Genomic DNA, 12,872 nt, shown 5'->3' with positions numbered 1-12,872 from the left:
AAGCACTTCCCCGGTGTTTTTCCTGTCTCTCAGGTGAGTAAGGCAGTTGTAGTGTAGGTGAGTGTAGGTAGTGTAGTAGAGGGTCCTTGTGGCACACACCTCCGCAATTGTAAACAAGGACTTTACTGGCTCCTGTGAATTGCAATCATGGGTGCTGGAAACTAGTATCAGCCTGATGCCATTTCCAGGCCACACAGCGTACAGACTGGTGATGAAGCTGATTACATCATCAGAAAATGTGAAATTGGAAAGGCCCCTCAACTTTCAGTGAAAAGCATACCAGCTCCAGTCTTTGCAACTGATTTCAATATGGATCTGGTCTCATCTACTATCGGCATTCTCCCATGATAGCTTTTGCAGGAATGTCAACTTGATTTACTTACACAGTTGTATAGATATGTCCTCATACGTCATTGCTGCAGTCGTGCCAAACAGCCCCTCTCAGTGCGCCAGGTCCCGTTAGATTCTGCTAGAGTCTGACATCTTTTTTTTGCAGAAAACTAGTTTTAATCACAATGTGATGCAACTAGGATGCACCAGGATACTGTGTTAATTAATTTGATATGCAACACTTTTATATATGTGCAGATTTTTTCCATTGTGCTTCATATACAGACTCAGTCAAAAAGAGATATACAAGTGTCACATATCAAATTAATCAGCCCAGTCTCTTGGTGCGTCCTAGTCGCATTGCATCGCCTGATGTTAGCAAAGTTACACGGGACCTGGAATCTCTCTCTCTCTCTTGCCTAGAGGCTGGATGTACAAGTATACACGTTTCACATTTCAACTTTTGTAGATTATCTTCTCAGACTTATAAAGGTCACAAGAGAATCCCTCGGCTGGTAGCAGGATCCAAGATTGAAGGATTGTGTACAGGGGCGCTTTAAGAGAGGAGGAGGCCCGGGTGCAGCCTCCTCCATTTGGGCCCCCTCCTCTCTTCCGGCAGTGCTGAGAGTCTTAGCACTAGAGTGCTCAGAATCTACTACGCATGCGCAGAGTTTTAATACCGCCGTGGACGTCGCCGCGGGACTCTGGAGGGGTGAGTATTTAGAAAATGGGTGTAGCGTGTGCGGTGGGGGCCCCCTCTGGACTCAGGGGCCCGTGTGCACCGCGCACACTGCACCCATTATAGAAACGCCAGTGATTGTGTAGTATCCTTCTCAGAACCACATTGCATAGTGCTCAACACTGATTCCAGCTCATCTGCTTGCTGAAATAGCAAACCGCCTCTGCTGAATGAAAGGCTGCTGCATGCAAACAATCTGGATCTGGAGAGTAGGGCAGTATAGTATGCGATTCAGGACTTTCAATCTTTTCTAAAGTCTCAAGGCATGGTCAGTACATTTAATGCATTAGACTGTTGTTATTTTCTCCAGGATCTTTGAATGCTGTAGATACCAATCCATGTGTTTATCATTAAATAATTGCCTGAAAACACCCATTTTTAGCGGATAGCCGCAAAAATGTATTATTACCCAAATTTATGACAGAGGGAACGCAGCAGATGCTGTATCTCCGATATCTGCTGTGATATCCCCATTCCTGACAGCAGCTGCAGCCCCCATAAGATTCTATGGGGGATGCCGCACGGTTAGATCTGCAAAGCATCTGAAGATGGAGTCAGCCTGATGTAGCCTATGGTCTACACCGTTGCAAAAGTAACTGGCAGAGGGTTCCTTGGAACCCTCCCCAGCAATGGCTGCTGCGTATGCATGGCCAGCAGACTGTGCATGAGCAGGAGTCCCACTAGAGGTCCAAACACATCGCAGAGATGACCTCCTTTCAGAGCCCCTGTCGTGGGTGTAGAGTGATGCATTTGGGTGGAATAATCACATACTTCAATGTGATTTTGGGAGCTAATATCGCGCCCAGATTGCATTGAGTATATGATTATTGATAAATAGACGCCTAGCTGAGCAGTACAGTACAGTCTCAATAGGGAAGTTGGCACAGAACTGTGAAATCAGGCTGTTCCATCTTAATCGTGACTATTAAGTTATGGAATTTGAAGACATTATTATTTTTTATTTGGATACCAGACCGGCAACTGTTTACTTTTATTTAATTTTCTGAAAACCATAAAGAAAATTAAATGTCACTCCAAGTCTATTATTGCACTTTGGAGCCATAAAAGTATGATCCTTTGCAAGATATCTCTTTCAAGTGGTTGCTGGCCGATTGGGTCTAAGTAACCTTTTTTGAACATATCAACCAAGATTCAGACTCTTTGCCCACAACAAAGTAACATTAAGGAAGCATGATTGCATAACCTCACTCTTGTCGGGGCAATTTCCATTATATCACTCTAGACTTCAGACTTCAGAAAGACCAATAAACTTTTTGTCCTTTAGTAATACCTCTTCACGTGTAGACATGGATCAGAAATGTCACTGCAAAGACTTATAAGGGGAGCAGACATGAGATGCAGGAATGCCTATGGGCACAGTCTATAGAAGTGGTGGCAACCTCCAGGGCACACAGGCCTCAAGCCTCCGAATACAATCTATGTAAAACAGCTGGGGAGCCATCTCCTGGTAACTTTATAAGACATTACATTCTAGGTGTGACATCTGCTGATGTTTCTGTTTCAAATAAAAATTCTTCAGGCATTCAGTCAATAAAAGAATATTGTGTTGGAATTTCTTTGCATAACCCATCCTCCTTCTTTTCATCTGTTGCTTATGTCCCATCATTTTGGCTGACATGGAGTTTGTTAAGCAAGTTAGATAATTATTACTGTTAATGTAATGTCCATGAAATATTTCATGGCGCTCATTATTCCCACCTGTATGGCCTGTTTGTTTTAGGATCTTTAGGAGGATTCTCAAAGATGCCAGGGGTAGGAGCAGTCCCCCTCTATACCTTATAGATGTGTTTCAGTTTCCTGTCCGTACTCTGTTCTCTAGGTCATTAACCCATTTAGAATAGTTACCATGTATAATTTAAGGGGATAAAAATGAAGGATAATAATCTACGGTATTTTTGTGCCAGTTGTGGTTGGGTGCTTGTTTTTCATAAGTCCGCTGTAAATGAAAACATGATGATAATCACCATTCGAGCTGCCAATTAATGCCTGAGAAAGTTGATTACGTCAAGCTGTGCATTTCTGCACAGCACAGCTTTGTAATTCAATGTTCATGCTATTTTTTATTTTCTTATATTAGTTGTTGTTATTGTAGTAATTCATCTTTTGTTGTTTCCAAAGTTGATGGCCTGAAATGTGCTGACAAAGAGGAAGGGACTATTAGAAGTCCTGTAGAGGGAACGCAAGATCAGAACAACAGCCTTCCCATAGAGATGTTGTCTTGGGTTCATGTCATTCGCTACCATAATCACTTAATGAGACTGAAGAATATGCTCACACTGGCAGGTATATTACTTTCTGTACTTTTTTGTTTTGAAACCTAAAATAATGACACTTTATGAATAAGACATTAATGAGTTGGACTGAGGTAAATTTTTGTCAACGTAAAATACGCATTTCCATACTGTGCATATACTATGTGCTTCCTTCTGTACGCGTATTCGGAAGCATCTTACACTTACAGCTCCTTCCGCTTTGAGACGAAGGATGATGAGGCCAATTGGCAGTCAAGCATAGACAGCACATTCAATTTGTATTCACATAATTGCAATTTATACAGAAGTGGATTCAGCCACAGATATGCCTCCTAACAGGGGTGTGCTTAACCCCTGGTGAAATGATCAGTGGACATTGCAGTGTAGAAGAAGATGATTTAAACAATAAAAAGAAAACAACAGTCTTCCCATACCCCTATTCCTTCAAAGTGATTTAAGCAACTGCCTTCAATGTCTGGGCTGGTTGCTGCTATTGTGTGTGGAGTAAGGGTTGCTGGAGTGTTGGAGTTTTGGTAGTGGGTGGGGGACAGCTAGCATTGCTTGTTGGAAACTGTAAGGTTTGGGGTGCTGCTGGAGCATTACAGCACTTGTAATAATATAGAGCAACATCACAAAATAAAATACTAAATAAACAGACACCATGATAAATTAATTTATTTAAATAAACACTACCCAAATCCATCTTTTACTAATGTATTAATCAAATAAATACATGGAAATCCTGTTCTACCTAGAAATCCTCTTCTAATCCTTAAAACTAAGTTTCCCGAACTCCAACATTATGGCCCAGGTTTTAAGGATATCCATTCTTGAGGCCAAATGCTTAAATCAAATTGACTGAGATACTCGTTAAGTCACCTGTGCTAAAGCATAGATCCTTAAAACATGACTGTAATGACATAGTTTGGGAGACATCTGTTGCTAATGACAGGCCTAGAGGCCTGTCACTGTCTGAACAGCACGTCTTATCTCCAGGGCCATTTCTAGGCCTTGTGGCGCCAAGGGCGAATGTCTCCTTTGGTGCCCTCCCATCAGGGGTGGATTGGGATGGAAACCAGCCATGGAAATTTATGGAAGCAGCCCTAATGGGGGTGTGGTCTGATGAGGCGGTGGATCCTATTGAGGGTGGTGGGATCCCTTATAGGGCCTGATTGTACGCAATTGCTGCCTTCCTTGCATCTTTTGCTGCAGTTATGTCTGAGACAAGGGGCGGATTGGGAACTAAAAGTGGCCCTGTAAAATTTTGTAGAAGTGGCCCAACATGGGCAGCACAAGAGGTATAACATACCGAGTAGCCATGGCATCATCACTGGATGGCAGAGTTGCTGTACTGTAGAGATGGAATAACAGAATGAATGGGGACAATGCAGCATACTGAGTAAGGTTGGCTGTCTGTCATGTGGGGGTGGGCCACATGACAACACACAAAACAGGCCCCACAGACACGTTGGCCTACCAGGATTCTTCCTGGTGATCCCTATGGCCAATCTGCCCCTGCCCCCCATTCAAAAGAGGGACAGTGTGTGTAAAAAATATAGGGGCATGGCTTCTTGGGCGAAGGGGCATGGCCACAGAATAGTACCAATTAATATTACACCGCACAATAGTGTCCGTCAGTCACATTTCATCACACAGTAGTACCCCTTGTACACATTATGCCATGTTAGAGCCTCTTATGTACATTACACCACAGTAGAACAGAGCCCCTTATACACATTATGCCAGGTAGAGCCGATTATACACATTATGCCAGATAGAGCCCCTTTTATACAGGTCATGCCAGGTAGAACCCCTTTTATACATTTTACTCCAGGCAGAGCCCCTTTTATACACGTTACACCAGGTAGAGCCCCTTATATACATGTTACGCCAGGTAGAGCCCCTATTATACACGTTCGCCAGGTAGAGCCCATTTTATACACATTACGGCAAGCAGAGCCCCTTATACACATTGCGCCAGGTAGAGTCCCATATACACGTTACGCCAGGTAGAGCCCCTTATACACATTGCGCCAGGTAGAGCCCCTTATACAGGTTATGCCTGATAGAGCCTCTTATACATATAGCGCCAGATAAAGCCTCTTATACACATTGCGCCAGATAAAGCCTCTTATACACATTGCGCCAGGTAGAGCCCCTCTATAGAGCGAGAGTGAGTGCGTGTTAGTAAATGTGTGCTTGTGCCATCCGGGGAGCTACCTGTGTCCCCTTCACTTACCATCTGGCCGTGGCAGTAGGTCTCTGGCTTCCGACCATCTCTTACCTCACCTCGGGGCAGGCAGGGATTCTGGATTCCAGAGCACGCCGGCTATTGTATATAGTTATACAATAGCTGGCATGTATTGGTAGCCAAGGGTTTGGCACTAGTGTAACCTGTTTATGGCTTCCAGTGCTTTTTGGGACCACCCATTGGGAATGGGTATTAGGAAGAGCGCCAGTACTATCAGCATGGGGCGGTTTTTACCTAAGGGATGGGGATGTATTAGTATTGCGGGCTGGATATTCCTCAGGGAATTCATCCTGTGCTGAACATACTGGGTCTGTGTCACATTATGATGGGGCCCCAAACTTTAAGTTATAATATGACCATTTCAGTCTGTCATAGACTGATTCTGGTTGCAGCTTTTTCATGCATGGGAGGTATGTATGTCTGAAGCAGCAACAATCTATGAATGCTGAGCAGGGCTGTTTCTAGCCAATTTGGCTCCCAGTGCGAAATTTAAAAATGCGCCCCCCATTGACATTAAAAAAATGTGCCCCCCATAGATATAAAAAGGGCTCAAGAGGGTGTGGCCTCACTACAATGGGTGTCATCTCTCTAAAATGGGCATGGGCTTGCCTGAAAAGACTACCTTACACCCTAGTTTTTGACCCTGCACCAAAAGATAACGACAACCACAGGAAAAAAACAAAATTCCACAATATTAAGCCCCAGACAGTAATGCCCGCTGCACCATATTATGACACACAGCACAGTGCCCTTGATACATTATGCCCTATAGAAAAGCTTCTAATTACTTTAAAATTTCCTGCTCGTTGCCAAGAGTTTAATGCACTGGGTGTCAAGCTCATTGCTAGGGGTTTCATGCTCTGGGATCCATGCTGGTTGCCAGGGGTTTCATGCTCTGGGATGGGTGTCATGATCATTGGCAGGGGTATGTAATGCTCGTTTCCAGGGGTAATGCTCATTGTAAGGGCTCAGGGGTGTGTAATACTAGTTGCCAGGGGTGTGTAGTGTTCGTTGTCTGTGCTCAGGGGTGTGTAATGTTAGTTGCCAGGGGTGTGTAATGCTAGTTGCCAGGGGTGTGTAGTGTTCGTTGTCTGTGCTCAGGGGTGTGTAATGCTAGTTGCCAGGGCTGTGTAATGCTAGTTGCCAGGGCTGTGTAGTGCTCGTTGTCAGGGCTCAGGGGTGTGTAATGCTAGTTGCCAGGGGTGTGTAATGCTAGTTGCCAGGTGTGTGTAGTGCTCGTTGTCAGGGCTCAGGGGTGTGTAATGCTAGTTGCCAGGGCTGTATAATGCTAGTTGCCAGGTGTGTGTAGTGCTCGTTGTCAGGGCTCAGGGGTGTGTAATGCTAGTTGCCAGGGGTGTGTAATGCTAGTTGCCAGGTGTGTGTAGTGCTCGTTGTCAGGGCTCAGGGGTGTGTAATGCTAGTTGCCAGGGCTGTATAATGCTAGTTGCCAGGTGTGTGTAGTGCTCGTTGTCAGGGCTCAGGGGTGTGTAATGCTAGTTGCCAGGGGTGTGTAATGCTAGTTGCCAGGTGTGTGTAGTGCTCGTTGTCAGGGCTCAGGGGTGTGTAATGCTAGTTGCCAGGGGTGTGTAATGCTAGTTGCCAGGTGTGTGTAGTGCTCGTTGTCAGGGCTCAGGGGTGTGTAATGCTAGTTGCCAGGGCTGTATAATGCTAGTTGCCAGGTGTGTGTAGTGCTCGTTGTCAGGGCTCAGGGGTGTGTAATGCTAGTTGCCAGGGCTGTGTAATGCTAGTTGCCAGGGCTGTGTAGTGCTCGTTGTCAGGGGTGTATACAGTGGCTGCCAGCCCACATCTCCCTCCTCCTCCCGCCAGTTGCTCCCCCTGCTCCCCCTTATCCCCATCACTAGTACTCCGCTCGAGGGCAGAGTTTTGCGAAATGACGTGTTGCGTTGTGACGTCACGACGGATATGCGTCATTTCGTGAAACTCCGCCCCACAAGCAGAGTACTAGTGATGCGGAGGAGGGGGAGCACCAGGAATAAGCAAAAGTGCCCCGTGCAACAGCACGCCTCGCCCGCCGCCAGAAACAGCACTGATGATGAGGATTAGATTTCTTTTGGGTTGGGCATTGGAGGTCATTTTTATATAATTATTTATTTTTAATTCTCTTTAATCATTCAGACACATTAACATATTCTTTTTTTAAAGTTGACATGTCGTTTTTGGTGTAAATGTGTTTGGCTTTAAATTCTCATTAATACCAAAAACAGTCACCACCTGAATTTTTAATTGTGATGTAATTGGTATACTTAAAGTTCTTGTAAGTATTTACTGAATTAAGAAATCTGTATCTTGTTTATAGATTTTTCTGAAGAAGATGCTGGCAAAGTTTCTGCCAGTAACACATTGTACACATCTGTCTTTGATAATGGGATTACAGTGCGCTATATAGCGATGCACCTGTTCCTGAAGAAGTATCTTTATTCTTATTCCATATGCTGTGTGAATGACTTTCCTCCAGAACTTCTCATGGGACTGCAACATGAATCAAAAGGATTTTACATTGAACCTAAGGTACATTAAATTGTATGTAAACCTTTGATATGTGTGTGCTATATTGCAGATCAGACATTTAGAAACATACTAATAAAATAGAGGCTGACTGCTCTCATGGACCCTTTGCTCCTCTAATCCAACAACAAATACTTTGTATACAGTATGTAATGAAACGTCAATTTATCTATCAGTTGATATTATACAGGTTTTGCACCACTTTATTCTACAAATAATAATTTTATTCTCTTTTCCTAAACTTAAAAATGCTGATATCCAGATTTTTTTTACTTTTTACTCATAATGTGCATCGACAGTAATTCATAGACACAGATTCCACTACGGTGCATTCTCCTGTCACAGTAAACAATGCACCCTCTTTGCTAAAATGAAGAGATGTGCGCCGCCCCAGATCTTGGGTTTTGGTTTTGGATCTGTATTTTTTTAAAGAATCATAAAAACAGCTAAAATCAATGAATTTTGGCCTTTTTTTGTTTCTACCGAATTATTAACCTCAGTGACATTAATTTCCACTCATTTCCAGTCAATTTTGACAACCTCACAGCTCACAATATTGTTTTCATCCATTTTAGACCAAAGGCTGCAGCGAGCTGGCTGGTTACTAACCAACAGAGCAGCGGCACAAACATACGTCAGTTTATAGCATATCTATGAAATATTGCCATACAGCAGTGCAGAAATGAAAAATGGTACAAGATGTAATTGTCCTTGAGCCCTCCCACCTTTCTGTTGGATATTAAAAAAGACATGCACAGTGTAACAAACCAAGCACTTCAATGACAGGGACTGATGCTTTTGTGGCTGAAGCGCTTGCTTTGTTTGGCCCCCCAGAAAACATTTTTTTTTTTGAAGGATTACCTTTGAACAGTAATGAGGAGGTTGATGATGAGGGTTTCAATTACATTATACTTTTGTAAAATAAATGTCATGAATTCACCACAAATGATGTTACATGGAGGAGGTGCCTAGATGGCTAATGTCCCTACTTCTACTAACTTTGCCCTCACAAATGGAGAAGATGCCTAAGCAATCATTGTCAGGATTTGTGGAAAAATAATTGCACACCCAAGAGGTGGCTTTTTGGTCTGATGCCCAGGCATCACAATGGCTTTCTTTTTATTACGGGCAAGAACTGCAGCCACTGGTGGCTGACTTACATACAAAACATCATCAACATCCTCAGTGTCAGATAGTAGTATACACATATCCCCCTTATCCTGATCCACTCCCACACATGAAGCCTCAATTTTTATTATGACGTCATCAAGTTTACGTGTACTGCTCAACACATGTGCAGATGGTGCAGAAATGGTGGAAGGAGGTGAAAGAGGCTTCTCTATGAGGACAGTGTGAGAAATGTCAGACTCACACATAGCTAACGTGGATATCCCTAAACGTTCCACAAGAATGTGTGATGGTTGAGAACGCACAGTTTGTTTTATTACTTTAGTTGTTTTCATTTTTTGACACCTATCTGAGTGAAAAGTCCTTGTATCGTCATGAGTAGCAGAAGAAGATGCCTCACTGACATTTGTAGAACCACCACTTATAAATAAAGGCCAAGACCTGAGTCTTTCTTTGCTACTTTGTGTGTTGAATGGCATATTGGCATTTTTATGTTTCTCTGTAGCTAACTTTCCTTTTGATGTTTTTTTCTTTACCACTGTAAAATAATGTTGCTTCTTTGATTTTACATGCCCTGACTTAAGCCCTCTATGCCCTTAGGCATTGGCCTCAGTAGATGACGTTGACGTACTTGTATTGTAATGACTGGTGGCAGCTGCTGCAGCACTCGTATGTGATTCCTGTTCTCCTCTCAATTGTTCATCCTCCATATCTATCCACAAACATGAACGGAGTGGGGTACAGCACACGCCACAATTTGTACAAAAAATGTACCACCAACGGTGTTGCACAATACGTGTATGAGTATGAAATAATAATATACTGCATTCTGACCCGCAGTGTCACAGTACTTATGAAAATAAAATCAAAATTGTATATAGTACACTGGGGTACAGCACAAACTTAAAATATTTTTTTTTATAATTATATTTTGGGTTTTTAGTTATTTTAATTTTAATTTTACACTGAGGCAGAGCCCCTGGATGGATGGATAGATCACCCCTAGGTGGACAGAGCACCCCTTGTCAGATACACCAGGCGACAGACAGAGCACCCCTGGACTGATACGACACACAGTATAATGAGTTTTTAATTAACATTGAGGCAGAGCCTCTAAATGTAATGGACAGAGCACCCCTTGTCAGATACACCAGATGACAGACAGAGCACCCCTGGACTGTTACTGATAGGGCACGTCAGCCCCTGGATGTACACACAGTATACTTTGTTTTTGATTAACACTGGAGCAGAGCCCCTGGTGTATGGACAGATCACCCGTAGGTGGACAGAGCACCCCTTGTCAGATACACCACAGACACAGCACCCCTGGACTGACATACTGGCCCCACAGCAGCCATCAGCCCCATGCCCACACCACACAACCCCACAACCCAGCACTGAGATGGACACGTCCGTTCAGTGCACTCTCCGCGGCTGGAGTGAAAATGGCGCTGATCACTGGGACCTTTATAGAATACAAAGCCCCATGAGAATCTGACAGTGGGATGATGATGTTTTGCCTTGTTTTGGGATCCGAATCTGGCTGGAAACCCCAATCTGGACTTGGATCCGGACTCAGATCGGGAAGTACGGGTGGGTCCAGTTCTCGGAGTAGCGGACCCGCTCATCTCTACTAAAATGTTGTACATTTACATAATAATTCAATTCCAAACTTAGGGTGCTAATTGCATTTAAACACCAGCCTTCACCCGGCCAGCCATATGCCCAATTTGCAAAATAAACTCTCTACACTATTTTTTAAAATATTTTTTTATATTTGTGCAAGATGCCGTAAAGTGCATCGGGTGCCATACTGATTTGGCCAGGCGAGGGCATTCATCGGCAATTGAATTGCCCCCTTAGACTATTTCTAAGTATAAAAGCAAATTTCTCAGGGGAACCAGAGTTTGTTACATTAATAAATTATGTAATAATTTGTTGAAAAAATACAGAAAGCAGCTTACATAACTGCTGAGTGAAATTTAATGGAAGTGGTGGAATTAAATGACTAAAATAGATATGAGCTTTATCAAGTTCCATATTTTCCATCTCACAATTGAAAATGCAATTGTGATATGTAAAATAGAATTTGTTTAAAAATAACCGATAGCAACTATGAATTTTGATGGTTCAACAAAATGTCATTTCTCTCCTAATAAATCAGTGTTTTTTTTTAAATTATTATCATGTTTACATAAATCTGGGAATTTATTTTCCTAGAGAAAACGTTGTTACCTTAGCAACTAGCGAATAATTAAGCTTTTTTTTCTACTTGCTGTGTGCTCTGGAAACATCATTTTGTGTTTAAAGCAATTAAGTGACATGTGAATGCTAACTAAAATATACACACTGTCTTCTGCTCTGAGAGATACAATTTCCTAAATGCCAGCAATGACCTTACCATCTGTTTCCATAAATGGGGGTGCCAGCTGAATCAGTTGGAAGCCTCTACATTTATATGCTTACAAATCTGACTTTCTTTATGCAGTACATAAAGCTAATCTGTTAAAAGACAAAGCTATTTTCTCCTGTTATACTGCTTCATATCCTCAATTAATATATGTTGTTAGTGTGGAATTACACATAGGGTTATATTAAATGACCTGAAGCTTGGCTTTGTTTAAATGTGAGTTTTCCACCTTGGCACTATAACTGTTCCCGCATTGACCTCCTTAAACAGTTTGCTTAAATTGAAGGAGGGACGTGATCTGAATAAACAAAGCTGTTTTCATATTGTATTGTACTGCTTGCAAATCTGTATTCAGCACTCTTCTAGCAATAATACTGGATTGCTGTTGAACGTATAGGACCTCATTCTGAGTTGGATGAAATGATGATATTACACGCAGTTGAGCATGTGTCTAAGTCACACTGCAAATGCATTTATAGCCCATGCACACAGAGTCGCAGTTGCAATATGGACACCTGACCTTAGAAATGTCTTGAAAATGTATTGGGCATTCATCGCTGGTGACTGGGAGATGACAAGGAGATGGCAAAGTGGACGCATGTCTTATGGGCGTGTTATATTGGTGTCACGGGCATGTCACTGAACTGGTTACAAACTCTGATGCATAATCGCTCACATTGGAGGCCATAGTCTGATGGACAATCTGTACCTAGCATGGGTCGGTGCAAGTTTCCATGTTGCGACAAATAGTTAAATCTAAAGATGCACCAACCAGCATTTGAGCATCTATGGATGCTTAAAGTTGGCATCTCTGTCCTTGCACATTCAGACACACACTTCTACACCAGGGAAGGGCTTGTACAGTATTCTACAGTTGTAGAAGCAATACCAGCAAAAGGACGCACACATGGACACTGCAGCATCCTACAAAATCAGGCAAATAATAAATAGGCTCAGGGCAGAGTGTGCTAGATTTTTTTTCTTGCCAGTTAATTGCCCTTGTGTTTGTCCAAATGGAGTCAAAGATGTACAATCAACATGCTAAGAAAACTGAGCTGAGGCCTTGGAAGGATAGATAGGCATTGCTGGTCCAATATCAGGTCCAATGTAGCCATACCACCTGCAGTAGCAGAGTGCGTGTATATTATGCAATAATCAGTATGCTCATTGCACTGTTTCATTTTATTATTTTGTATACAGTATGTTATTAGCTAT

At 42.7% G+C, this 12,872-nt stretch overlaps 1 protein-coding gene across 2 annotated transcripts in view; it reads left to right on the top strand.

Moving 5' to 3' along the window:
* The window catches only part of CFAP54 (cilia and flagella associated protein 54), a 736,502-nt gene that overhangs the window by 642,501 nt on the left and 81,129 nt on the right, over window positions 1-12,872 (top strand). For both annotated transcript variants that reach the window (XM_063927747.1, XM_063927746.1), the window contains exons 63-64: window positions 3,209-3,373; window positions 7,911-8,122. In XM_063927747.1, the coding sequence (XP_063783817.1) occupies window positions 3,209-3,373; window positions 7,911-8,122 (377 nt within the window). The remainder of the gene's footprint in view (window positions 1-3,208; window positions 3,374-7,910; window positions 8,123-12,872) is intronic.

Source organism: Pseudophryne corroboree, chromosome 6 (assembly GCF_028390025.1).
Source record: "Pseudophryne corroboree isolate aPseCor3 chromosome 6, aPseCor3.hap2, whole genome shotgun sequence".
NCBI classification, from domain to species: Eukaryota; Metazoa; Chordata; class Amphibia; order Anura; family Myobatrachidae; genus Pseudophryne; species Pseudophryne corroboree.
Note: the sequence above shows the minus strand (reverse complement) of the source record. Positions and strands in the feature narration are given on the sequence as shown.